Source organism: Schizophyllum commune (genome assembly GCF_000143185.2).
Source record: "Schizophyllum commune H4-8 unplaced genomic scaffold SCHCOscaffold_1, whole genome shotgun sequence".
NCBI classification, from domain to species: Eukaryota; Fungi; Basidiomycota; class Agaricomycetes; order Agaricales; family Schizophyllaceae; genus Schizophyllum; species Schizophyllum commune.
In genome coordinates this window covers 235,670-259,231 of record NW_026089538.1, presented here as the reverse complement: position 1 = coordinate 259,231, position 23,562 = coordinate 235,670, and the positions used below count along the sequence as shown (strand labels likewise).

Genomic DNA, 23,562 nt, shown 5'->3' with positions numbered 1-23,562 from the left:
AGTACGGTGCGCTCTGCATTCGGATATCTTGTTCTTTCGGAATGCCCAGGCGTAGGGTGGCAGAGGATATCGAAGAGCAGTTCACGCGGGTTCAGTTTACTCCAGTGCCTCGCGCTAACGCTGCGTATTTCGGAATTCCCTCTCTCTGCACCCTGCGTCGTGGACTTTGTTCTCCGAATTGCTAGATGGTTGACCAGAGAGGCAGCCCCCTACCCCGGTGGTCTGCACGGGCGCACTCTCCTTCTCGCCTTGCCTGGCCGCGAGAAAGCTCTGCGAAGTCTCCCGTAGAAAGGTCTTCCAACTTCAAGCACTATCATGAGCTTGGGAAGCAATTAGACGCCCGGAACCAGGGAGGGGGGCTAGGGTGGCGGTGCATTCGGAGTCGCTTGAGGATCTTATGGCGCTCCGCACAGTTGCCGGCGGGCGGACGGACTTGTCCAGCTCGCCACCGCCGTGCGATTAAGGCCCGCCCAGGGCGCGAAGTCCGTGACAGGTGCGCTGCTCTGCAATTTTATACGGATATATATGCACCGGACGCGTCTGTGGAGGGCGCGCGCTGTGCATCCGCTTTCTACATGACGTCCTTTTCTGAACATTCACCACTGCTGCAGAAGGTCCCGGTCGAGGATGAGGTTACGCGGCGGGGTCCTTGCGAGCTCAATAGCCGTGACAGGATGGGCATCCTTGTTGGTGCATGGATCGCGACATTTCTCTCGGTAAGGTGATCATTGCGCCATCGACGACGACGCTTGCTCACTTGCACATCACGACAGTCATTGAACAGTGAGTAGAGCACTTGCTTGTTAGGTCCTGGTTAATTTACTGACTATCATGATCAGCCACGCTGGTGCCTACCAGTACGTTGTCGATCTCGTCGACATAAGATGACGCTAGCTGACCGCGCACTTGCGCTCCCCAGTGGTACCATCCATCTCGTCCGAGTTCCACAAGTCAAATCAGGCCAGCTGGCTTGGGACGTCGTGAGTCGAGCCTCCAGCATGGAACGCTTCCTTGTCGCTCACCGTCACCCCGCTACCCAGCTATCTCCTCGCGACATGCACCTTCATGCCCTTGTATGGCCGCCTCTCCGACGCCATGGGACGTCGAGCGGCAAACCAGACAGCAATCCTACTGACCGCGTTGGGAACGTTAGCTTGCGCACTGGCTCCCAATATGGAGCTGCTGATTCTGGCGAGATTTGTGCGCTAGAAGCCTGCTCCTCGTATAGATCGTACAAGCTGACCGACTCCTAGGTCGCTGGACTCGGCGGTGGAGGGATCATGACCACGACTACGTGAGTGTTGTGCCGTTGCTTTCATTCAGACGCCTTCTGACCTTCACCCTACCAATAGCATCGTCGTAAACGACCTCTACAGTCTCAGGGTGCGCTGCCTGAGCTCCAGCCCTTCTCGCATCTGACTGAACTATCTGTAGAGCCGCGGACTGGCGCAGGGCGTAATGCGGGTCTTCGACGGAGTGAGTCGCAAAAAGTCCTCGGGTCACCCGGCTTCTGACTATTTTCGCAGCTCGGTATGGGTTTGGGAGGGCCCATAGGCGGCATAATCACCGACCGGTATGTCCGCTGGGCCTCGTTCTATCGGCGCAGCTTAACGGGATGTCAGACTGGGCTGGCGGTGCGCGTTCCTCGGTCAACTGCCATTGTTCGCGTTGTCGTTCTCGTTGATAACGTGGCACTTGAGCTACACGGTATCGGTGAGTGGCAGACATCCCGTATAAGGCGGACGGTAGCTGACGGGCGTTGATAATGCGTAGGACGAGCACGAGGAGAAGCGGAATGTGCTATCGCGGGTCGATTGGTGGGGATGTATGACCCTGATGCTTGCGGTGCGTATGCGTAAGTTTGGATGCGAGGTCAGCGCTGATATCGCCACAGGTTGGATCATCCCTCATCTTCCTGGGCAGCAAGTACAATAGCTCCCTACCAGTATGCTGAGCACCTTTTCTAGAAAACATTCAGCTGACACCTCGTTCAGTGGGCCGATCCCCATGTTGTCATCCCGCTCTACCTCTCCCTCGCCTTTTTCGCCCTCTTCCTCCTCGTCGAACTCCGCGTCGCCCCCGAACCCGTCCTCGCCCCCTTCCTGCTCAAACAAGCCGTCCCCGTCCTCACCGGCATCAGCAACTTCCTCGTCGCCGCCTGCAACTACTCCATCACCTTTTACTTCCCCATGTGGTTTCAGACCGTCATGCTAGCTAGCGCGAGTACGGCGGGCTTGCATTTATTGCCGCTGAGTGTGGCGATGAGCGTTGGGTCGATGCTCGCGGGATATGTGATGCATAGGAGTGGGCGGTACAAGGCGCTCAATCTGACGTTTGGTATCCTGCCGTTGGTCTCGACAGTGTTGATCTACCTCATCCGGGAGGATAGCAACGATGCACATCTATGGCTGAGCATCGTGAGTAGCTCTTCGTTTGAGCGCTATTGTGCGAAGCTGACTCACCATCAGATTCCACTTGGGTTTGGTAACGCTGTCGTGCTGCAGACGATGCTGAGTACGTCCCGTGCCCCTCTGACATATTGCATATGCTAATGTCCATCTAGTCGCCCTCCTTGCGCACCTGGATGGTCGGTCTGGATAATTGATGCGCCCAGTCAGTCGCTTACCCCTGTACAGAGAAAGACATGGCCGTTGGAACAGGTTTCGGTCAGCTATGGCGCGGTGTGGGTAAGTCCTTCATCTTTCTCCAGGAAGGCTCGTGAACCAATCGCATTCCTCCAGGCCAAGTATGCGGCGTCGCCGTCTCCTCTGCTATCTTTCAGTCACGACTAGAAACGGAGCTGCGTGCACGTATATCCGGCGACGAGCTGGTAACGCGTATTCGACTCTCAGCATCGTACCTCTTCAAGCTAGATGAACCAACACAAAGACTGGCTCGGGACGCGTACAACGCGAGTCTGAAGTCAGTCTTCCTGTTTGCGATGATTGCAACTGGATTAGCGTATACGGCGCGGTTGTTTGTAAGTTCCTCCCCGTTGCGCATAAGCGATTCGGTGGCTGATCTCCACCAGATCCCTGATAAGAAGTTGGATCAGCAATGCCCGAAGGTGGATCCGCCTGCGTACCGCTCTGTCCCACCTTCAGACCAAGGCGACACAGAGTCCATAGCAGGCACTTTGACGACCATTGACGAAGACGACGAAGCAGATATGGACATGAGATCAAGTTTTGAAGAGCTCACGACCAGGACGAGACGAGATTCGGATGATTAGGGTACAGTGGAGAGCATATAGAACCGCAGCGCAGCCAAGAAAAGTACTATTAGGTAGATATAGTGTAGTGTAGTATAACGCGCCACCTTAAGTGGCGCGTGAAAGCCGTTGAGGATGGAGTAATGACAGTCATGGCGTATAGTTTGTGGTTGTTATAGTCGACGAGCTCGAGCCCGTTCCCCTGCCTATCCCATCCCGCCTAGCGCAGCTATGGCTTCTCCGTAGCGATAGTGAGCCCGCCAAAGAGGACCTCGTATTCCATGAGTCGCGGATTGCCTCCCATCCACTCGTCGATGTCCGTCTCCGCGAGCGCGCGTCCTGTTGACGCGATCCCGTAGATGCAGGCGCGCAGCAGGCCGAGCACGAAGAGCCCGCCCAGAAGAAAGGCTAGTCCACCGCCGAGTACGAGGATGCAGACGGTTTCTGCCGACGCGTCGAGGCGGTGGAGGGTGTCGGCGAAGCGGAGTGCGGCCGCGCCAGCGATGAAGAGGTAGACGAACGCGATCAGCGGGGCGATCGTGACGAAGGCGGAGGTCTGCGTGAGATCTGGGTCGTTGAGAAGTCGGCGAGCAGTAGCTTGTAGATCGCGGAGGACGCGCTCAGCTGGCGTGCGAGGCGGCGCTTTGAGTTGCTTCGAGGGCGTAGCATGATGCGAGTAAGATAGGCTCGGAACAGCGAGCAAGGCTGGCGAGGAGGACGGTGAGGGTCTGCTCTTCTGTGCTGTGAGATCCCCGAGGCTTCCAGAGTCGCAGATGAAGCCAGCGCGCGTTGTGGCGGCGGGACCGTGAGGGACGATGGCGGGCATGATGGGCGTAAGAAGCAAGTCGTGTCTTGATCAATGCGGAAGCGTTCTCGCGCTATGAGCCAGTCACAACGGATCCTGGACCGCTGTATACACCTACACCATCCATTTACTTCGTCTGGAGAATACGGAGTGCATAACAGGCAGCATATATGTACCATGTGAACCACATAGTCGTGCATAAGGTGAAAAATAAAGGAAGACGGGGGAGTGTTAATGGTGAGAGAAAACGGCGTGCTTGTCATGAGATGTGGAATCAAGAATCTGCTACACGGTAGTGAGAACGGGAAATAGATGTATGGTGGATGGTACTAGTTGTTCATTGGATGGGAAACAGTGAAGGGTGCGGGTGCGCAGGGATAGATGAAAAGTGCGGTGAAGAGAACCATGCAAAGAAACAACGTGGCTGGGTTCGTCGACAGGTACGGTATATGGTAGAGCTAGACATGAAGGAGGACGGGAATCGATTAGACATGAGCAGAACGAGTCAACGCTATGCAAGGGGAAGAGGATATAGAACCAAGATCACAGGGAGGGCATACATGGAACCTGGCAACCTTCCCTGACTTCCTGCTCGGCTGTTGCGCTACGAGATATCTACGCCGCGACGCTATGCCTTCGCAACGCATCGTCGCCGACCCTGGAAGTTCGCCGTGAGCCTCCCGCCGCACTACTCTTTCGGCGGCCCTCAACATTGACAAAATTCCTCGTCGAGGGCATCCACTCCCCGTCCGCATCCCCACCATCCGAGTCGTCGCTCGCGTCCGGCGGCATGACTTGCGGACGCGACTTCTTCCGCCGTACGGCACGTTGGAGGTCCTCCTCGGGAGGAGCAGCCTCGGACCCCCGAGCGCGATGTCGCTCGAGGGACTTCCGGCGTTCGAGAGAGGTGCGACGCTCGGGCTCCTCTGCGTCATCCTCGGGCTCGGTGTTGCTGGATACCCGTGGCGTGGTGGTACGCTTCCTGACATGGGAGGCCCGCCTATCACCATCCTCCTCCTCGTCCTCGGGCTCAGTGAGAGGGTGAGAGGTACGCGGGGCAGAGGAGGTAGACGAAGAGGCGCGCTTCTTGGCGTGAGTAGTACCCGGTGCGCTGCCAGGCGGTGGATCCGGCTTGCGCATCTTGCTGAAGAGACGTCAGTGGAGTTCCGACGGAATCGATGCTGCACTCACGTATTCAACTTCGGCTCCGCATAGTTAACGCTCTTGCGCACACGTCGTTCGCGGCCGCCAAGGCCAGCTGCGTCTCCATCAGATGGTATGGGACTAGAGGATCGTTGGCGCATTGGGTCTTCCGGCTCAGCGAGGAATGGACGCGGCGAGGGAGCAGCTTCAGGTGGTGGCGACGCCTCATCTGGCTGAGATTTAGGCGCTCGCTGGGGTTTAAAACCACCGTGCAACCCACCCTGAACGGCGTTGGTCACGTCCTTGAGCCTCGTCACCGACGCCAGAACCGCTGGCGGCTCGCTCGCCTCCGCCGTCTTGCGCTTGCGCCGCACGGTCTCGGTAGACTCGACGACTTGCTGCTCCTTGTCAACGCGCGATCGCTTCTTCTTCTCCTTCGGTGGCGCCTCCTCATCGTCATCCTCGTCCGGTATGTCGATGGTCTCGCGCACAGGCGAGGGGCTGCCAGGCCGCTCCATCTTCGTAGTCTCGCGCGCCACTTGCGTGTCAATGGTGAGCAGACCGCTCTGCCGCCGAGCGGTCGAGATGCGCTTGGGCGGCGCAGGCGTCAGGCTCGTAAAGTCGATGCGCATCGAGGGACCCGGTGTCGCATCAAGGGGTGGCGATATCGTCCGCTGAGGCATAGGCAGTCGCGATCCCGACAGGCGCGGCTTGGCCTTCGTCTTGCGCAACGTGGGGCTCCGCCGCGCGGCCTCCGAGTCAGACACGCCCGTCTCGTCCTCCTCGTTGATCTCCGGGACCGAGGGAGCGCGGCACACGCGCAAAGGCGACAACGTGGGGCTGGAGGGATACTGCTTCGGCGGCGGCCGCTGCGCGCGGGGAAGCTTGGGGGAAGGAGGTGGTGGCGAGCCGGGCTCGATCCTCATGGCAGCCCTGACGGCTTGGAACTGGGCTGCAATCTAACCGAGCGATCAACGACGCGGTCAGCTGGGAGAGTCGCGCCACGCACCGCCGCCTCTGCCTGCGCGAGGATCTTCCTCGACTTCTCGTGCTCTTGTCGGAGCTGGGCCTTGAGCGCGTTCTCGGACGCGCGCAGAATCAGGTTCTCCGCCCGCAACGTCGATACCTCGGCCGTCAGCTCCTCGATCCGGACGCTCAGCGTCGAATTCAGTCTGTCCATACTTCAGCATGCTCTTCAACTTCCCAAAGCGCCGAGCTTACTTCGTGATATGCTTGTTCTGAAGCGCAAACTTCTTCTTGTCTGCCACCGGGTATGAGCCTCCTGCAACAGTGTCCAGAATGTAGACGCACAGTTCTCGAACTCGAAGAGAACATCATTCTGCTTCGCTGCGTTCATAGACGCCCGCGATTCTCGCCTGCTCATCTTCGTTGTCGTCGTCGTCGCCGAAGCGCTCACGGCGCGGTCAAGTCAGTCGTCGCGGTTGCCGGTCAACACACCGCTTTGACCTCTGATGGCGGGTAAACAGCACGTGATGCGCCATCAGTGATCAAATTCATTGTTCGACTCAAGTTCGACTCCCATTGACTAGAGAACTGTGATGCGGTTCCTCCTGAACTCCTCACCTCAGCTCACTTACTTTCATCAGTATGAGCACCTCTCCTGGCATCATCTGATGACAACAAGCGACTTTGAAACGACCTTCCCTGCGAGCAACACGACGAGTCTTCTCCCCTCCTTCCCGACTGTGCCGGCTTCTCACAACGGCACGTATAGCAATCGTTTGAAGTCATTTGCAGGATGGAGGTGATGTGTGGTTTGCCGACAACGGCTATATGACTCTAGTTTACATGCAATTAAGCCGCGCTTATAAGCGACGGTTGGTACGAGTACAACGAACGAAAGCGATAGATTATCCACGATAATGCTGCAAGCGATGATCAGCACTGAGGCCGAGATGAAAGGAACGATCACGTACAGTAGGGTCTGCAGCAAGATAAATATGTACATTGAACGTTGGATGAGTGATGAAAGAGCAGGAGAAAGGGATGTGATGGATCGTGAAGGTCCCATGTGTCAACAAGGGGGTTGGCTATATGACAGGACGTGGCGTCGGAACGAGGCGTAGCATGCTCGTCAAAGGGGCGCGTGGGTGGCAGCCGTCATGGGTACATCGTTTGCTGATAGTGCTTCATGAAAGCGACAAAGCTGACGACGATGAGGTCGATGAGGTTGATGCCAGCGGGCAGGATCTCCAAGCTCGCGCGCCGCGAGCGGGAAACGATGCCGAGCTTCGCAGAGCGGTAGCGCGCTATCGGTGTCTTGGAGTTGTCATTCAGGAAGAACTGGGGAGGGGAGTTAGCGAGGGTGTGTGAGTGGGAAAGGCTGCCGTAACGCACGAAGGGGTGCATGAATATCTGCCACTTGTATGGCCGATTGTCGGGCCCCGTGAACGCCCACTCCGGTGGCTGGGTGCTGTTGAAGGAAAGTCAGTCATGGCCTCTCAGGCATGATCACCCCACGCACCGCTCGCCCTCCACAGGCCGCACTGCAACACTGTAGTCCGGTGGCGCGTAGTCGATGCTGAAGCGCACGTCCACCTCGTCCGCGTCCGCGCGTGGATAGTCGATGGTCCCGATCGTCAAGGGCTCCCCTATGTCGAGCAGCTTCTGGTTGAGCTTGCTGACCGTCGTGCGCGCGCGCTTCCCCTTCATATGGCACGGCGTCGCGATCGAGTAGAGTATGAGCCCGTCGGAATTGATGAGCCGCGTCCGCGTCGGGTCGTTGTCGCGCAGGAAGAGTTCCATTGCGGTGGGGGTAGGGGGGATGAGGACCAAGGAGAGTATATAGGGCGGAGGAGTGGGGCGTATGGCCGTAAACCAAGGGAAACACCGTCAATGATGAGCTCCGCGACCGTGGAGCGCGGTGTCACGGCTCCTGAACAAAGTTGGGCGCTGCGTGGGTGGTTGAAAGGGAGATGGAAATCAAGCAAAAGAGCGGATGGAAAGCAGCTGTCCACTCAGCATCGCAGTCCAGAACAAAGCCCGTACGATTTCAAATTCGCCACCGCCGTACCTGGCTGTGGGAGTGACGTATTTGGTCTAGGCCCTTCCACCAAAGCGACCACAGACAGGTCGCTTTTGCGCCACTAAAAGTGAGGTCCGGCAATCCCGCCCAAGCGATCGTGCAGCTTAGTAATCACACCGCCACCGCTTTGACCGCGAAAGACGACACTCAACATAAGTTCGACTGTACGCGATGGTGTGCTCGCTAGCGACGTACAATTCCATTCCACTAGGTGCAGATGGGCTTTGACAGGCCAATCATTACAAAAAATGATTTTTCTGGGCACCAAACCTTGCCTAAACCTGTACATTGGGCGGAGGTGAGTCCTTGGTGTAGTAGGGGTGTCCCTCGACGAGGCCGCAACACGGAGTGCATGATCCCAGTACCTGAGGTATGCTATGGCCGACTGTATGGCACGATTTGACCTCTCGAATCGCTGCTTAAGGCAGCTTATCCTTGTCCGAGCTCATGAAGCTGAACACCTCGTGTATGCACGTTGTATTGCGCTCTGAAAAACTTTTTCAAAACGTATACAGGAGTAATTACTACTATGGAATACTTCTGACAAGAAACCTTCTCCTAAGTAGACCGGAGGAGCGCGCAAAGGACGGGAAAGGCGGATGAGGCGCGATCACGTGACTGATCCTCTGTGATCTGGCTCTGCATCCAGTTCACGTTTTGCACGCGACGGCGTCCAAATATGCCCCAAATAGCTGCACAATCACGCGCTGTTCTTGAGGGCCTACGGTTCGTATTGAACAAATATGCGCTACACTAGCATTGCATCTCCCAAAATCGATGTTCCGGGACAATAACAGCAATTTTGCTCAAAACGAACTGTTCTCGCACCTCCAAAGTACCTATTTCACGCTTTTCCAGGCTCATTCTGGGCACCCGTACGCATGCAAACTTGAAGTACGCGCTTGGGAGGTATGTTCGCTCAAAAAGGCAGGTGCATGATGACTAAGCTGCACGATCGTCTGGGCGGGATTGCCGGACCTCACTAAAAGAGCCCGGAGAGATGAGAGGATGGGATAGTGGAGGGAAACGAACAAAATCCAAGCACAGTTGTTGACAGTGAGATCCTTTCGACACGTAACGGACACACTTTCTCCATCGGGACGGACGTGCCACGCGCGTGTAGCACAAAGGATACCATAACATAGATGGTGGCAAGCCACAGGCTGCTCGCTTAGACCAAGCGAGCAACACTGATCACACTCGCCTCTCCTTACGTCTCCCACTTAAACATGTATGATTATGATACTATTCAGAGTTTGTACAGCGGCTCCGCGATGAATGTTGCCCAAGGACCTGGGCACTGATGGAAAAGCTGGCATAGACGGTGAACGCTCCAACGTTGAAGAGCATTTCGTCGCTCTTTATGGCGGCGGCGCGCTCGTTCCCGAAGACGGAGTCTTGATGTGTCGGAGCGGCTGAAGGCCATTGAGTGCCTAGTTAGTGGTCATTGGGCTCAGGAATATAAGCCTTTAGATACGCTTCATGAGGGTAGCGCATATTTTACCCCTGCGGAAAGGCAAAGGCCAGCAGCGAAGACTCAAGCCCCTGGACCGCCGAAGTTCAACTTGTGACGCGCCCGCGGCGCGTCACGCGGCCGCTGACGGCAATTGCCGTTATTTTCCCATCCGCTTCCCGTGAAAACCACTTTTTGTACTTGTTTGGTCAGGGAAGCAGCCCCAATCTCGTGGGTTAGTCAGTGTTGCTCGCTCCGCCTTTCCCTCCCTCGCAAGCTCGGGGGGTCCCTTAGGCGTCGCTCGCAAAAAGGCAAGTCTTGGCGGGAGTAATGCGAGAAAAATCAGGGAAATATCGAGACCGGCCTTCTTTCGAGCGCAGACTTGTCCCCATTGCTTTTTCCAGGCGCGGCTCTTAAAAATGATAGAGATACCATGCTTATGCTACATAATAGACACATCGAATCCATATGAAGGCAGAGCTACATCAGAGACCCGCTCCTGAATCTACATAGCCTTTCCCTTTCCCTTATTCCTTGCCTGCTTCTGCCGCGCCGCGGCACACATGTCCCCAGCAAATGCCTGCACCTTCTCCAACAAGAGACCCATGTCGGTCCTCGCGGTCAACGCCCTGACTTCCTCGACGTTCTCCACACAGGCTGAACGTAGCAGTCGCTCGTCGGCCTCCGACCAAGTCTTCCCTGGATCCTCCTTCACCTGGACGTTTTCCTGCGGCGCGAAGCTCGGTCGAGAGTGCTGCCCACTGGCGCGGCGCGCCTCGCGAGCCCGCGCCTCCTCCGTGCGTCCCTCGCGCTGCAGCCGCGCATATTTCGCGCTCCGCGTATGCGCAGGCGGAGAGTACTCGCGCTCCTCCACCACCCGCGGCGCACTCGGTGGGCTGATCTGCAGCTGTCCAGCAGGACGAGGCTGCTGACCCTGCGGCGTCGACGCGTCCTGCGGCGCAAAGCTGCGCGACAACTCCATCACGCTGGGCTCCCCGGCCTGCACGGCGCTGTCGGCCCTCTTGCTGGCACTACTGCCGGCATCGGAGCCATTGAGCGACCGCTCCAGCGCCTCCTGCCACTCCTCCGCAGCCCTTCGCGCCCCCTCGCGCATCACGCTCAAGCATCTTTCTGTCGTGCTCAAGCTGCGCTCGTACTGCTCGAATATGTCCCGGACTTCGTGCTCCGCGAATCCCCAGGTCGCGGACAAGCGCTTGACCGCAACCTCCGCGCCCAGGTCCTCGAGCATCTTGCGATCCTGCGACGTGTCGATGTCGGCAAGGAACGATGCGCTGAGCGAGGGCGCACGGGCGGTGGTCACCTCCGAAGGTGCACGAGCAGAGACAGCGTCCGAAGGGGCGATAGACGTGCGGGAAGCGACAGAGGATGCGCGACTGTGCCGAAGAGCCGAGTTCGAACCCTTGCGCGTTATAGCGAAGCGCCGCAAGTCGAGAAGTCCGCTGGGTGTCCCGGTCGCAATTGTGTGCCGGCGCGACGTTCCCGCGTTCATGCCGGCAATTGGTCTTATCGTTGCTTCAACAACATTCGACTTTCGCGGCGGGGCAATGGGCGAGTGGAAGGACGCCGTGCGAGCGATGGACGGGACACGAGACAACATAGGAGCGGGGGCGGAGATCGACTCCTCTGCAGGCGCTTTTTGCGTAGTCGAGGCTGTATCGCTTGCGCGTCTCGATGTGTCGGCTTCTGTGAACACGTCGTCGACGATGCGAGAGCTGGCAGAGAGCTTGCTCTTCGTCCGCGCCTGACCGTCATTGGCTATCGCAGACGCCTCCACGGGCTGGAGTGTGCTGCGCCTATCGACAGGCGCACGGGCCTCCTCCTTTGGAGTGTCCCTCGGTGCTATGAAAGTGCGGCGTGGACGCTTTGCTTCACGCTTGGCCTCAGCGACTCTATAAGGCACAACTTGAGGCTGCACCCTGCTCGCCACAGGAACGTTCGCACCAGCCGCTGGCTGCGCTTGCGTTTGCGCATGAACATCCTCCTCCTCCGTATCGCTCCTCCGCCGCTTGCGCCTCATCGGCGGCCACCGCTTCGTCTCGCCACTCTCCTTGCCCTCTTCCCCCTGCCGCAGCACAAACCGCGTGCCGCCGAACGCTCCCTCCTGCAGCTTCCGCGGCTGTCGCGGTGGTGGCGAATCGGACATAGCCGAGCGAGGCGTGGCCGGCGTGCGTTCATGTGCGACTGGCTGAGCGGCAGCAGCCCCCGGCGGCGCGACAAGTCCACTACGCTGAGCCGTAGGTGTATGAGGCGAGGGTGGGCGGGGAGTCGCTTGGTCGATGGGAGGGGCATGCGAAGGCTCGCCGTAGGTACTGCGCTGGGCAGGAGGCGTATGGGGCGAAAGCGGGTCGATCAGTCCTACAACCCGGGGCGCCTGCAATGCAGGCTGAGGAACTCGCATATCACTCTGCGCCCCCTGCAATGCAGACCGAGCAGGCCTCATAGCCTGAGGCGGGGCAGTGCGAGTCACCTGCAGCGGCGCAGCCTGCCCGCTCTTTGATACAGCCGTCCCGCCCCTCGGCACAGGCGTCCCAGCCACGGAGGACGTATCGTCGAAGATATCCTTCTTTGGCTTCTTCCTGCGCACGGGGACAGCCGCATACTTCTTCTGCAACGCTGCTGGCATAGGGCGCGGCGGGGAGTCAGCCTCATCCGCATACCCCAGAGCTGCTGGGAAGGGACGCGGCGGGGAGTCGATGTCGTCTGCGTGAAACTCGTTCTCTGCATGGAGCTCGCTCTCTGCATGGAACTCGCTCTCTGCAGGGAATTCGGTCTCCCGCACAGGCATTTCAGTCTCGGGTGCAGGCCACTCGGTGTCTCCGGGGGGCTCGGAGGGCGGGTCCGGCATCGGTGTAGGGGCCACCGATGGCCTAGTACGAAGTGCGAGTCGTTGTGCGACAGTCCGTGAGCGCTCCATCAGGAGCGCACGCTGCTCGGGAAGAGGTGCACGCTGCTCGGGAAGAAGCGCACGCTGCTCTCGAAGAGGCGCACCTCGCTCGGGAGGCGGCGACGGTCGCTCGGTAGGAGGCGACGTTCGCTGGATCTGCGGAACCGGCACCGCGGTCTGTGGCGAGGACTCCGTAGGCGTTGGCTTCCTGATATCCGCGGGCACACTACGCAGACTCGGCAAAGGAGGCAGCGGCGGGAGCTTCTGCCTCGGCGGGGTGCGAGGCGGCGAGGGCGCACGAGGCGGCGAGGGCGTACGAGGTGGTGACGGCTGGCGGCGTGGCGCAGGCGTCGATGGCTTACGGCGGGGAGCAGGCAGCGACGCCGAGGCCCGCAGCGGCGTACTCCTCAAGGTCGGGACGCTCGCGTGCTTCCGCAGCGCCGCGGTGATCTGCCTCTGGAGATTGGGGCTGGGCAGCTGGCGCAGGTCTGGATATATGCGCTCGGGCGGGGAGGGCGAGGAAGGGGTGGAGGAGGTGATGGGGCTGTAGCCGGGTACGCCGTGTGGGATGCTAGATAGCGAGACCAGTCAGCTATGAGGTATGATGGAAAGCGGACGGCCCACTCACGAAGACGGCTCCGGTTCCGGGATGCGGTTCTCTTGATCCTCGTCTATCTGATCGGGGGTCTGCGGCTCGTATGCTGGCGCCTCCTCGTATGCGCGTGCGTGCTCGTATCCGTATGCTTGCGCGCTTTCCCCATATGCTTGCGCGTTCTCCTCATATGCTTGCGCGCCCTCCTCCTCGTACGTTTGCGCCTCATCACCGTACTCCGGCGCATGCTCGTAGAGCTCTTCTTCGTCAACCGGCGGGACCTCCATCGCGATATACTCCGAAACCATCCCGTAATCGTCAGAGGCCGGCATGTCGCGGGCCTCGTGTGCGTCAAGCACGTCCGTGTCCTGCGCGTGCGCGTGCTGGCCATCCATGAGGTCCTCAGTGGCAAGTAGGAGCGCCGCCTCGTCCTCTTCCGCGTATTCCTCCTCGTCCTCTGCTGCGTAGTCCCCTTCAGCCGCAAGATGCTGCCTCGGCGCGGCCTCTTCCTCGTCGTCGTATAACACCCCATCACCCCCGCCGCCTTCGTCTCCATGTTCATATTCACCCTCATAACCATTCACTTCGGCCTCATAACCTTCCCCGTCTACCCAGTCGTCCTCGTACACCGAGCCTTCGTCCACTTCGCTCTCGCTGCGCATGTCCTCGACGAGTACTTTGCTAGACGACGCGCGCGGCTGCTTGTCGCGGACGGCGCGGCGGGGCTGCTGGCGCAAGGGTGGCGTCGCGGACTGCTCACGTGGGGGGAGTGTTGCCGGCTTGGGGCGCGGAGTAGTAGGGTCTGCCGGCTGAGGTTTAGATGTTGTCGTTCGAGGCCGAGGTGTGACAGGCTCGGGCGGAGGAGTTGCTGCTTGACGGCGAGGAACCCTGGGTTGGCGCTGAGGGGTCACCGGCTGGCGCGGCGGCGTCACAGGTCGTGGACGAGGGGACTCTTGTGCAGAGGAAGCACCATTGGCGTCGTTTGAGGAGACTCGTACTAGCGTTGTCGTATCTGCACATCCTCATCAGCGCTGTGCCATCGCACGAGAAAACATCACGCACTAGACTTCACTGCCGTTGCGGCACCCGTTGACTCGTCCACCTTGCGCTTCTTCTGTGGCTGCTTCGTTGTCGTCTGCTGCATGTCCTCAACCTCGTCATCGCTGTCTCTGCCGGACTTCCTGCGCCTCTTCTTGGGCGACGCGGCCCGTGGCTCCGCGTCTGGCTCCGTGTCGTCTTCCGGCGGCAGCTCAGCTTCATCCCTCCTCTTCTTCCTTATCATCTTCTTGATCTTTCTGTCAAACCAAATGTCGCTCTTCTTGTAGTGGTCTCGCCACGATTGCCAGGGGTGCGTCTTGGCCCAAGGAAACTTGTCCAACTGTGATCAACGTGAGCGAGTTCGTCTGTACAGGGAGCAGATGTGTTGATCTCACGTTACCACACAATGTATCCTTCCATAGCTTGTTCCCGCGTCTGTCGACGCCAGTGGGATTGTATTCAGCAAGGAACTTGACCAAATGCGCATCCTCGCGATCCGTGTACTGCTGCCGTCTGGTAAAAGGCTCGTGAGACACAATCGACTATGGGCAAGCTTACTTGCACTTACCCTGAGGCCATGATCTCCTCTCCAGCGCCTGCTTCGCAATCTAACTAAGAGGCGGTGGATGATGATGGCGGTTGAGGACAACACGAGGCGTATAATGTCACGTCACACGCATAACGCGTAAGCCTGTCACGTGCCCGCGATTTGGCGAACACCGGCAGTTTGCGAACGCGACGGCTTGCCCAGCGCCGATCACTTCAGCTTGCTCCTCTCGACGTGCACGGTGCGTAGACTATTTCTCAAACTCTGGACACATACTAAAAGCTATATAGATGGCCTCCCTGATGACTACATGGCTCTCCCCTCGCGTCTGCTCGTGCGCGAAAGCCGCGTCCTTCCCCCGTGCCGCCGCTGCTTTGCACACATCCGCCCCGATATACAGGCGCAAAGGTCCGGCCGCGTCGAACGACAAGATCACCGAAGTCCGTCAGTCTTTTGTTCGCGATACCTTGCCCCATCACGCTGTCCTGGAGGACGGTACGACACAGCCCATGGAACCTGCCGATCGCGACGAAGATGGACTGTATACCAAGGGCGTCTTCCGACGGCGGTCGACGCGCGCGAGCGAGCAGGACTGGCGCCAACGGAGGGGAACCTGGGACCATGAACTGCGCAACAGGGGAGTCTTCACACAGCCAGCGCCCGAAGCAGCTTCACGATCTCCGCACACGAGCAAGCGTCAATGGGGCAAGGACCTGGTCGACTTGCACATGGACCTTCAGCTTGATGACCTTCTAAACACCTACAACTCCAAATCATCGTCCGCGTCTGGCAAACGCTCCGCCCAACGGCAGCAGAACCATCCGGGCAACGCGCACGATGATCGGGATCCGGGGATGCGTTTGGGACCGAATCCATTCACGCGCCTTCGCAGCACTAGATGAGGCGGATGTGCAGCACTACATACTATCTTACAGACACAGACTTAGCTTTGGCCTTTGTACTCCCTACTCTACTGATCGGTCTTGCATATTACGGGTGGAACAGCAATGGATACATCTCTCCTCCACAAACACCCTTCTGGGCTCGATGTTGTCACATCCTCCGCCAGGGGCCAGTGCCAAAGACTGAAAGGATGGCCAACTAGCCCGGATGACAACGCATAGACAGGTTTGCGCCAATCGAAGGAGTATATGCGGACCCCAGCAGCATACGCGTACGGATAAATAGCAAGATAAATACTCGTGCGCGAGCGCTGCTATCCTGGACAGGGATGAAATCTGGCTCAGCACTCCGCCTTGTACTCGCCGTTCGTATCCGACTTGACCTGGGCATCGAATTTGAGAAACGTCGAGCGGTCATCCTTGTTCGAAAGGACATCGTCAATCTTGAGAGCCCCTGTGCGCCTCGCGTCAGCCTGCCCTTCTCCAAACCCAACGAGGAGTCGTTGGCACTCACACTTATAATGCCCCTCCGTCTTATCGTCGTACTCGAACCACACCCACCCCGTCGCCACGAACGGCACCTGCCCGGAGCCCTGCGCCGTGCACGTCGACACGTCAAAGTTGACCTTGCAGGTCTTGCCATCCGCGACCGCAATGGACACGGTCTGCGTCGACTGCTGGTCCGTCTCGGACGTCTCGGTCGTCGCGAGCGTGTTCGTGAAGGTCGCCTCGACGTAGGTGGGCGAGGTGATGTTGGAGATCTTCTTGGGTATCTTGACCTTAACGCCGGTGAATTTCTCGCCGATGGCGATGGAGGATTGTTCTGTGGGCCATAGGTCAGTGACAATGAGAAAGAGACGGGACGGACAAGAGCGCAAGGTACGTACCTGACACGGTCTGCGACGAAGAGAACTTCGTGCCCGTGGTCTCGCTGACTGTCGCAGTGCCGTTCGTCCCCGTTATGGTCGTATCGAGCGACTGCGTCTGCGTCGTGCACGCGGGGTCGCCGTCAACGGTGATCTCGCTCGCGTCCTCCACGCAGATCTCTGCGGGACGGTCGGGGTACTGCGTAGATCGGGTCAAAATTCAGAACGTGCGTCCGCAAGTTACAGGATCTGCACTCACGTCCTTATCGTTGGTGACGATCTTGCGCGAGCCAGTGCCCCAATTGTCGTTCGCCTGCTGCTCGAGCTGGGCCCAGCCGGGAACTGAGAGACGGTGTCCATATGAGTTACATCTACAGTGTGTGAATGAAGGACATACGCTTCTGAACATCATCAGCGCTCAACGAGGTGCATGAGCCGGTGGCTTGCCGCTTGGTCTGTACAAAGGTATCGCGCTCGACAAAACCTAGGTGGACGCCGCGCGCGTCGTACGCGACGATACGCTTCGTGGCGTCGTCGATGGCGAGCTTCGTCGCATGCTCTGGCACTTTGGAGCGGGGCATCGGTGTGGCGCTAGCAAGCAAAGCCAGCACCATAGTTGCGAACGCGAAGGAGAAGCGGGCCATGACGCAGGATTGACGGACTGTGAATGCGCAAGATCGCAGGAAGGGTTAAAGAGCGGAATGGGAGGGGTCCCGGGAGGGAACGAGGCGGAGTCGATTGCTCCGAAGACAACAAGGAGGAACGCAGGTTGTAAAGCTCGCAAGGAAGGAAGCGTTGACTTTATGCGTACCTCGAACATCTCGCATAGCTTATCCCCGCGGACCATATGGTGGATCGCGAGGAATCGTCGAAGCGATCTGCGGTCTTGCGAGAGGTTGCAAGAGGGCTGGGAGCGGTTGACTGGCGGGCACGACAACACATGCGCACCATTGATGTGATCAGAGGCTGGCTGCTCAACGCGCATCGTCGACGCCGTGTACTTATTATCGGCCGATAGGTTGAGGCGGCAAGTACGTGTCTGGCTTCTAGTAGAATGTGAGTGGAAGGCCTGCTTGGGGAAATTTGTTTTCCTGATAGGGAAAGTCAACGATCTGGCAACGCAGGGCAATCAGTGCTGGAAGAGGACAGCATCCCTGCTCACCAGAACCAGCATGCACTGACTATTGGGGGTCCTGGAGGGTTCAAGAGTAGACAGGCTGAGTCGAGCATCTATTTGCGAGCGAGGTAGCATCGTGCGGTACGGAATCGTGAGCGTAGCGTGAGGCATTAGGATTAGATGTAACACAAGATAAAGATACAGTGCGATTTACAATACACAGCATAGCGATCCATAGCGCACGCCTAGCCGTGCGGTCAAAAGCAAAGAGAGCGACAGCATGCAGCAGCATGACCATAGAGCGTAGTGGGAGCGGGGTATAGAGAGTGAACCGGGTAACGGAGGGAAAAGACACAACGGGGAAGGCACAGACTCATCGCCCAGGAGAGTTGCTGGTGACCTTGTTTGCCTCCACAATTTCGCCCACATGTTGATTTCGTTTGCGGGTCTCCTCGACTTGGCGAGTCAAGAGTCTATCAACCGGTCAGCGAGATAGATTAGCGAGAGATTCGCAGACTTACGCGATGGTCCGCTCCATCTCTGCCTGGCGGTCCTTCGCGCCCTGCTTCTCGCGCTTGTACCTCTCCTCCGCCGCCTTGAGGCGAGTCTCGTACTCTTTCACGCGTGCTTCCCACTTCATATCAGCCGCAACTGACCGCTGTTGGTACTGGTGGAATCGCTCCTCCGTTGCAGCAAGCTGATTGGCCGTATTGTTCTGGCGACGCTCGGCATTTGCAGCGCGCGTTAGTGCAGAGCGAAGCTCCATGGGATCAGCCGTTCCAGGCTTTCTCCCACTTGCCAGCTGGGCTGCCATCTCGGCATTCGTGGACTGCGCAAGGTTGAGTATCTGGTTCTTAGGCCAAATGCGCTCGCGTACCTTCAACGCCTCGATCTCGCCCTCCTTCGACATCATCTTCCGCCTCCATGTCGCCTTGCTCTCCGCCGCAACCTTCACGCTCGCCTCGAACTTGTCGATCTGCTTCCAGCGGTTGTCAAGCTGCTTGCGCATCTCGGTAAGCTTGTCCGCAAAGCGGTTCTCCGCCTCCTTCGCGCGCTTCTCGAAGTCGACATGGATCTGGCTGAGCTGCTTAAGACGAGTGATCAGGTTGTCGTGGAAGACGCCGAAGTTGGTGAAAGGTTTCGTCTCGGCCTGTCCGCCCTTCTTCTGCAGTAACGATGAGCATAAGAAGTATTCCGTGGCGAAAAGGCTTACCGGTGTCTTATCGACGCCAAGTATCTTGTCCATATACTGGTAAATCGTCAACAGCAGCGTATTCCGCTCCGTCAACTGATCCCTATACTGTGCCTCCCCGGCCAGCAGCTGCCTCTGCTCCTTGCTCAACCGCGTCTCCAGCTCCAGCACACGCTTCCTCAGCTCCACCAACTCGTCCTCCTTCGCCTTCAACGACGCCTGCGCGACGTCAAGCTTCTCCGTCGTGTTTAGCTTCGCTTGCGTCTGCGCCGCGAGCTGGCTCGCGAGGTCGCGGTTCTCGGCGTGTAGCTTGTCGAGCACCGAGTTGTGGTCGAAGGAGCGGGCTTCCTTCTCAGCGAGCTCCTTGCGCGCACGCGAGAGCTCGTCTTCGAGGCGCTCGAGGTCGCGCTTGAGACGGTCGACTTCGAGCTGGAGGGAGAAGCGGGCGGTGGTGTGCGACTCGCCCAAACGCTTGGACTCGGCTTCGAGGGTCTGCAAGGCTTGCTGGACAGCCTCCAGATCTGCTTCACGCTGCGAGAGGAGCGATTCCGCGCGAGCGAGGTCGGCGTTCGTCTTATTGAGCAAGCTCTCCTTGCTCTCGAGAGCGCGGTGCTCGCGCCGCATGGCGCTTTCGTGGTCCGCCTCTGCCCTGTCGAGGGCATTGAGCGCTTCCTGATGAGCAGCGCGCTCCTTCTGCAGCTCCGCCACAAGGTCCTCGATGTGACGCGCAAGCTCCTCCTGCTGAGCGCGGTGATCATGGGCTTGCTGGGTCGCAGCGTCGCACGCGTCAGTCATGTCTTGCAGTTCATCCTTGAGATGAGCAATTTTCTGATGGCGGTCAGCACCAGCTCTACAACGAGACCAAAACCGTACCTCTTTCAAGCCTGCGCAGACCGCCTCTAACCGCTCGCGATCGACCGCATCCTCCTCGTGCTGGCGCTCGGCATCCTCTCGCAGCCTGTCATTCTCATCCTCAAGCTGGTAAACCTTGTCACTGAGATCGTCGAATGCGGCTTGGAGGGACTGCAGCTCCTTCTCCTTCTGCTGCAATTGCTCTTCCTGATGCGCGAAGGTGATCTCAAACTTGTTGTGCAGGTCGTTCGTGTTGTTCTCCAGCTCGGTGAGACTCAGGCGCAGATCACGGCACTCGGACTCGCGCTCGTTGAGGACCTAACGAAGTTCAGCAGAGCGCGATAAACGGCGAGGGTATACGCACGTCACGAAGCTCCTCAACCTGGCCCTTTGCTTCTTCCATCTCCTCTCGCCACTCGTCGTTCTGGTCTTCGAGTTGACGCTTGTAGTCCGCCTCAATCTCCATCATCTCGCGGTCCTTCAGCTCCAGCTCGTCCTCCTTCTGCTGCAGTTCGATCATGACGGCAGCGAGCTTGTCCTTCATGGCGCTCAAATTGTCCTCCACCGCTTCGCGCTCCTCACGCTCTTCGATGACCTGAGCGCGACTTTGCGAGCGTTCGTACGACTCGGCTTCGCGGCGGCGTTGGATGTCTTCAAGCTGCAGGCGGAGCCGCTCAATCTCGTCGAGCAGATCCTCGCGCTCATCGTCCCCGCTGAGCAGCGGCGTCGGCATGATCCTCGAGCTGCATGCGAAGCTCCTCGTTGATGCCTTCAAGCTCTTCAACCTTGTGATGGATATCTTCGTTGCCGCCACCCTCGAGCAAAACACGCAGCCGATTGATCTCCTCGACGTTGTCCTCGAGCAGGCTGCGCATATCGCCCAGCTCCGCCTCGAGCTCTTCATTGCGGTTCTCCAACTCGCGCATCGCGTCGTTGTCGCTGCGCCCCTCGCGTAGCTTCCGCCGGAGCTCCTTGATCTCGCGGTCGCGCTCGTCGAGCTTCTCCTCCAGCTCGCGTTCTCGGGATCGAGAGGAGCCGTGACCCTTTTGAAGGCGCTCGAGTTCGCGTTCGAGCTCGAGGACGAGCTTCTTCAACTTCTTGATCTCCAAGCCGCGGTTTTGTACTTCGATCTTGAGGTTGATGTTCTGCTTGAGGGCCTGGTCCATCTGGTCTGGCGCGAGTTGCGCGAGACGCTCCTCAAGGAAGTGAACGCGTAACTTGACGTTGAAATTCTCCTTCTTCAGCGAGTCTATATGCTGGCCATATATATGAGTACAATGCATATAGCACAGGACGTAGCACGTACCTTCTCTTGATCTCGCAGCGTCAACGGTGCACCTTTGCTCGCCCTCCCTGCTCGTTTCGCCGACCGTGCGGGCATGGGCGTCTCGGGCTCATCATTCCCCTTCTTCTTCGCTCCCGGCGTACCGAGTACATCCTCCTCCTCCATAATATCATCGTCGTGATCGTTCAATGCGCTCAGCCGCCGAGACAGCGACATCGCCGGTTCCTTTCGCCTGTTCGTTGGTGGCGGAGATGGTGTGGACACCGGTGCAGACGAAGGTGCCGTAGTGGCTGAAGTAGTCGATGGCACGCGCCGGTTCGTCTTCCTTGCCGGCGTCGAGAAGCCGGAGGATATGGACCCGAGGGAAAACTCGGGGTTCCCGACCGACTGCGCGATGGACAGGTCGGGCATCGAGTTGAGGGCGCTGGACATCGCGCCCGACGTCCTGCGAGGCCGATGTCGTCCAAGCTGTGATGGTCCTAAACAAGCGCCCGCGACCGTCAGGTTCAAGATGGATTCGGTCACGGGATCGCTTTAGGTTTGTTTGTTTTTTCCGTCTTTGGAAGGCTTTGTTTTCCTGAGCAGGAGCTATTTCCTCGTTTGTACGCGAGAAGATAGGGATTGTCGATAACGTATTAGCGTCAAAGGTAAGTGAGAGGCAACCATAAATTGGGAGGTACATATCAGAACGAAAGGTCAGTCGGAGCATAGTAAATACAAGCGCTGTACCGCAGAAGCCCAGTAAGATACAAAGGAATAAGTTAGCCAATTGTACATGGGTATCCAATGCGACTGGCTGTAGTCGCAGGGTACTCGGAAGTCCCTAGTCATCCGCACTTGGACGTCGTCGCCGATGCAGATGCCTGGTGGTGGAGCGACACCTCGCCTTCCATGACATGCGGTTCAAGCTCGTCGCTGCCCACGCCACGAAATTTGAGGGCATAATCCCTGCACGCCTCCCTGCTCTTCGCCAGCTCCGGATCATCGCGATCCAGAGCGTAGATCTCGAACCACGGGAAGTTGTGCTTGAGCAGCGCACGGAGCTGCGGCAACAAGTTCTTGTCCGGCGCGTACGTGCCCGAGTTGTTGTCAATGACGAGCTCCCAGTCGACGTCGTCGTCCGCGATATCGTCGTGGAAGTTCTGCCATCCGCCCTTAGGGCGAGGGTGGAACTCACCCGAGTAGCGCACCGTCTCCGAGCAGTTGGCATGGAGCGCATGCTTGGAGGCGACATCGACGAAGAATGCAGCACCCGTCTCGCTGAACCGGAAGGAGTCGTCATCCGAGGAGATGATGTAGGTATACACAGCAGGGCGAATACGATTAGCGAATTGGCGACCGCGATCCGTGTTGGGACGAGACGAACCGCCACCTTGCAAGATCTTCTTCACGTCCGCTGCACTCTCGATGATACCGAACCCATTGGTAATGCTTCGTGCATAGAGCATCTTATGGCCCGCCTGAATAGTGGTACGGACGAGGGGCGAGCCCTTGAAGATCTTCTGAGCAGCGGGGTAGGCCTCGTTCCAGTGCTGGTAATGGCCGTTGAAGAATAGGGGTACACCGATGAGGTACATCTTCCATGTCGAGTAAAGACGGGCATCATTGATGTTGGTGAACGCGCCGACGGTGGGGGAGCAGTGGCGCGAGTAGCGGATGGGGCCAGCGAAGAGATAGGGATGCTCAGCGGGATTAGGGTCTGTAGATGGCTCACTGTCGATCTTTCGGCGCACGGTAAGCACGGTCCCGCGACATGAAGAAGTACACATACCTTGAGCCAAAAGGAGCCCCTTGATCGAAGCTTGAGCGGAGGTGCCTCTATCTCAATCTCCTTGGTTCCCGGATTGACCGTCGTCTTTATTCTGCCAATGTAGTCGTCGTTCGGTGTACGGATATCCTTGTCGAGGACCTCGACTTGGAGGTGAGCGTGCAGAGGTACGTTTTTCACGTGCCACTGTTCATTCCAGACGGGATTCAGGGTGTTGACCTGGACGCTCGATCTGCATACTTCCCGTCAGCCGCGCCAGGATACAGGAGCACGAACACGCACACAAACGAGATCCGGTCGTCGATCTTGGCCACAAAGTACGGATCGGCTGAGCCCACGACATCCATCTTCGGGAGGCCCGTGGCCCCGATAAACTACGAGATCTCGAGATCAGTTCTCGGCGCCAAGCGCGACCACAGAGAAGCATGACGCACCTGTATGGTCAAGTCGTGGTACGCGACATCGACGACCTTGTCGGCCATAAACTCGCGCGTAACCTTCGAGAGGTCGTGCGCGTTCCCCCTCGCATCGTGCGCGACGTCGTGCAGCGTGTGTAGCAACCGAGACATGGTGAACGGATTCCTGGAACCGCCGGTCATGAGGGGAGGAAGCAAGGGTAGGCAGGAGTGGAGACTTTACGTTAGAGCTCTTCGCGAATTTAAGGCAGTGGGGGGAGGATTCAGGAGAGGACAAACGCCGGAGCGCACGGCGCTGGTGCTACATTTAGAATTGGTGATCGCGCGCGCGGCTGTGCAACATCGCTGCGCCCTTCCGCCGTGAGGCCCGAAGCGCTGCGACACTAGACTCGAAGATGGGCGCTTCGGTATCACGGAAGTAACA

At 58.4% G+C, this 23,562-nt stretch overlaps 9 protein-coding genes across 9 annotated transcripts; 2 read left to right on the top strand and 7 right to left on the bottom strand.

Annotated features, from left to right (window-relative positions):
- Positions 1 to 575: 575 nt before the first annotated feature.
- Positions 576 to 3,232, top strand: SCHCODRAFT_02660764 (MFS general substrate transporter; the record flags this gene model as incomplete). Its single annotated transcript, XM_050346490.1, has 14 exons — positions 576 to 716; positions 895 to 980; positions 1,041 to 1,200; positions 1,254 to 1,294; positions 1,353 to 1,383; positions 1,435 to 1,476; positions 1,527 to 1,573; positions 1,623 to 1,713; positions 1,774 to 1,845; positions 1,995 to 2,417; positions 2,469 to 2,514; positions 2,637 to 2,687; positions 2,742 to 2,980; positions 3,032 to 3,232. The coding sequence occupies 14 exons, from the start codon at positions 576 to 578 to the stop codon at positions 3,230 to 3,232; spliced, it is 1,671 nt and encodes a 556-aa protein (XP_050202610.1).
- SCHCODRAFT_02604158 (uncharacterized protein) lies at positions 3,204 to 4,055 on the bottom strand. Its single transcript, XM_003036268.3, has one exon. The coding sequence runs from the start codon at positions 4,035 to 4,037 to the stop codon at positions 3,441 to 3,443; it is 597 nt and encodes a 198-aa protein (XP_003036314.1). The 5' UTR covers positions 4,038 to 4,055; the 3' UTR covers positions 3,204 to 3,440.
- A 576-nt stretch (positions 4,056 to 4,631) lies between these two features.
- SCHCODRAFT_02481185 (uncharacterized protein) lies at positions 4,632 to 6,543 on the bottom strand (the record flags this gene model as incomplete). The annotated part of the gene is made up of 5 exons (XM_050342796.1): positions 4,632 to 5,160; positions 5,208 to 6,118; positions 6,169 to 6,331; positions 6,381 to 6,420; positions 6,471 to 6,543. The coding sequence occupies 5 exons, from the start codon at positions 6,541 to 6,543 to the stop codon at positions 4,632 to 4,634; spliced, it is 1,716 nt and encodes a 571-aa protein (XP_050202609.1).
- A 349-nt stretch (positions 6,544 to 6,892) lies between these two features.
- On the bottom strand, positions 6,893 to 8,166 carry SCHCODRAFT_02604152 (uncharacterized protein). The gene is made up of 4 exons (XM_003036270.2): positions 7,645 to 8,166; positions 7,518 to 7,593; positions 7,097 to 7,463; positions 6,893 to 7,045 (listed from the first exon to the last, which is right to left on the bottom strand). The coding sequence occupies exons 1-3, from the start codon at positions 7,923 to 7,925 to the stop codon at positions 7,281 to 7,283; spliced, it is 540 nt and encodes a 179-aa protein (XP_003036316.1). The 5' UTR covers positions 7,926 to 8,166; the 3' UTR covers positions 6,893 to 7,045; positions 7,097 to 7,280.
- A 1,900-nt stretch (positions 8,167 to 10,066) lies between these two features.
- On the bottom strand, positions 10,067 to 14,843 carry SCHCODRAFT_02604149 (uncharacterized protein). Its single transcript, XM_003036271.2, has 5 exons — positions 14,762 to 14,843; positions 14,589 to 14,706; positions 14,218 to 14,533; positions 13,192 to 14,167; positions 10,067 to 13,134 (listed from the first exon to the last, which is right to left on the bottom strand). Exons 1-5 carry the CDS (start codon positions 14,770 to 14,772, stop codon positions 10,164 to 10,166), a joined length of 4,392 nt encoding a protein of 1,463 aa, XP_003036317.1. The 5' UTR covers positions 14,773 to 14,843; the 3' UTR covers positions 10,067 to 10,163.
- A 92-nt stretch (positions 14,844 to 14,935) lies between these two features.
- SCHCODRAFT_02682144 (uncharacterized protein) lies at positions 14,936 to 15,642 on the top strand (the record flags this gene model as incomplete). Its single annotated transcript, XM_003035447.3, has 2 exons — positions 14,936 to 14,981; positions 15,031 to 15,642. Exon 2 carries the CDS (start codon positions 15,031 to 15,033, stop codon positions 15,640 to 15,642), a length of 612 nt encoding a protein of 203 aa, XP_003035493.1. The 5' UTR covers positions 14,936 to 14,981.
- A 94-nt stretch (positions 15,643 to 15,736) lies between these two features.
- On the bottom strand, positions 15,737 to 17,098 carry SCHCODRAFT_02604144 (uncharacterized protein). Its single transcript, XM_003036272.2, has 5 exons — positions 16,906 to 17,098; positions 16,768 to 16,850; positions 16,530 to 16,707; positions 16,157 to 16,465; positions 15,737 to 16,096 (listed from the first exon to the last, which is right to left on the bottom strand). The coding sequence occupies exons 1-5, from the start codon at positions 17,087 to 17,089 to the stop codon at positions 15,984 to 15,986; spliced, it is 867 nt and encodes a 288-aa protein (XP_003036318.2). The 5' UTR covers positions 17,090 to 17,098; the 3' UTR covers positions 15,737 to 15,983.
- Positions 17,099 to 17,686: 588 nt separating this feature from the next.
- Positions 17,687 to 21,467, bottom strand: SCHCODRAFT_02604140 (uncharacterized protein). Its single transcript, XM_050344088.1, has 8 exons — positions 20,976 to 21,467; positions 20,455 to 20,925; positions 20,034 to 20,369; positions 19,691 to 19,987; positions 18,839 to 19,645; positions 18,503 to 18,790; positions 18,147 to 18,454; positions 17,687 to 18,098 (listed from the first exon to the last, which is right to left on the bottom strand). Exons 1-8 carry the CDS (start codon positions 21,384 to 21,386, stop codon positions 17,999 to 18,001), a joined length of 3,018 nt encoding a protein of 1,005 aa, XP_050202608.1. The 5' UTR covers positions 21,387 to 21,467; the 3' UTR covers positions 17,687 to 17,998.
- Positions 21,468 to 21,526: 59 nt separating this feature from the next.
- On the bottom strand, positions 21,527 to 23,332 carry SCHCODRAFT_02604137 (C2-domain-containing protein). The gene is made up of 4 exons (XM_003036274.2): positions 23,157 to 23,332; positions 23,005 to 23,096; positions 22,726 to 22,954; positions 21,527 to 22,675 (listed from the first exon to the last, which is right to left on the bottom strand). Exons 1-4 carry the CDS (start codon positions 23,289 to 23,291, stop codon positions 21,782 to 21,784), a joined length of 1,350 nt encoding a protein of 449 aa, XP_003036320.2. The 5' UTR covers positions 23,292 to 23,332; the 3' UTR covers positions 21,527 to 21,781.
- Positions 23,333 to 23,562: the final 230 nt, after the last annotated feature.

Bases quoted from the DNA above. Each gene is read 5' to 3' on its own strand.
- SCHCODRAFT_02604140 (XM_050344088.1), bottom strand. From the start codon at position 21,386: ATGTCCAGCGCCCTCAACTCGATGCCCGACCTGTCCATCGCGCAGTCG. The intron at 20,926-20,975 runs GTACGTGCTACG...ATATATGGCCAG, and splicing joins CGCTGCGAGATCAAGAGAAG to CATATAGACTCGCTGAAGAA. The intron at 18,791-18,838 runs GTAAGCCTTTTC...TCGTTACTGCAG, and splicing joins TTGGCGTCGATAAGACACCG to AAGAAGGGCGGACAGGCCGA.
- SCHCODRAFT_02604152 (XM_003036270.2), bottom strand. From the start codon at position 7,925: ATGGAACTCTTCCTGCGCGACAACGACCCGACGCGGACGCGGCTCATC. The intron at 7,594-7,644 runs GTGCGTGGGGTG...TTCCTTCAACAG, and splicing joins CGGCCTGTGGAGGGCGAGCG to CACCCAGCCACCGGAGTGGG. The intron at 7,464-7,517 runs GTGCGTTACGGC...TCCCCTCCCCAG, and splicing joins AGATATTCATGCACCCCTTC to TTCTTCCTGAATGACAACTC.
- SCHCODRAFT_02604144 (XM_003036272.2), bottom strand. From the start codon at position 17,089: ATGCCCCGCTCCAAAGTGCCAGAGCATGCGACGAAGCTCGCCATCGAC. The intron at 16,851-16,905 runs GTATGTCCTTCA...ACCGTCTCTCAG, and splicing joins CGCTGATGATGTTCAGAAGC to TTCCCGGCTGGGCCCAGCTC. The intron at 16,708-16,767 runs GTGAGTGCAGAT...CGATCTACGCAG, and splicing joins TCGTCACCAACGATAAGGAC to TACCCCGACCGTCCCGCAGA.
- SCHCODRAFT_02604149 (XM_003036271.2), bottom strand. The intron at 14,534-14,588 runs GTGAGATCAACA...CGTTGATCACAG, and splicing joins AGGATACATTGTGTGGTAAC to TTGGACAAGTTTCCTTGGGC. The intron at 13,135-13,191 runs GTGAGTGGGCCG...CTCGCTATCTAG, and splicing joins CCGGAACCGGAGCCGTCTTC to CATCCCACACGGCGTACCCG.
- SCHCODRAFT_02604158 (XM_003036268.3), bottom strand. From the start codon at position 4,037: ATGCCCGCCATCGTCCCTCACGGTCCCGCCGCCACAACGCGCGCTGGC.
- SCHCODRAFT_02604137 (XM_003036274.2), bottom strand. From the start codon at position 23,291: ATGTCTCGGTTGCTACACACGCTGCACGACGTCGCGCACGATGCGAGG. The intron at 22,955-23,004 runs GTGCGTGTTCGT...GGAAGTATGCAG, and splicing joins GACGACCGGATCTCGTTTGT to ATCGAGCGTCCAGGTCAACA. The intron at 22,676-22,725 runs GTATGTGTACTT...GTGCGCCGAAAG, and splicing joins GGGGCTCCTTTTGGCTCAAG to ATCGACAGTGAGCCATCTAC.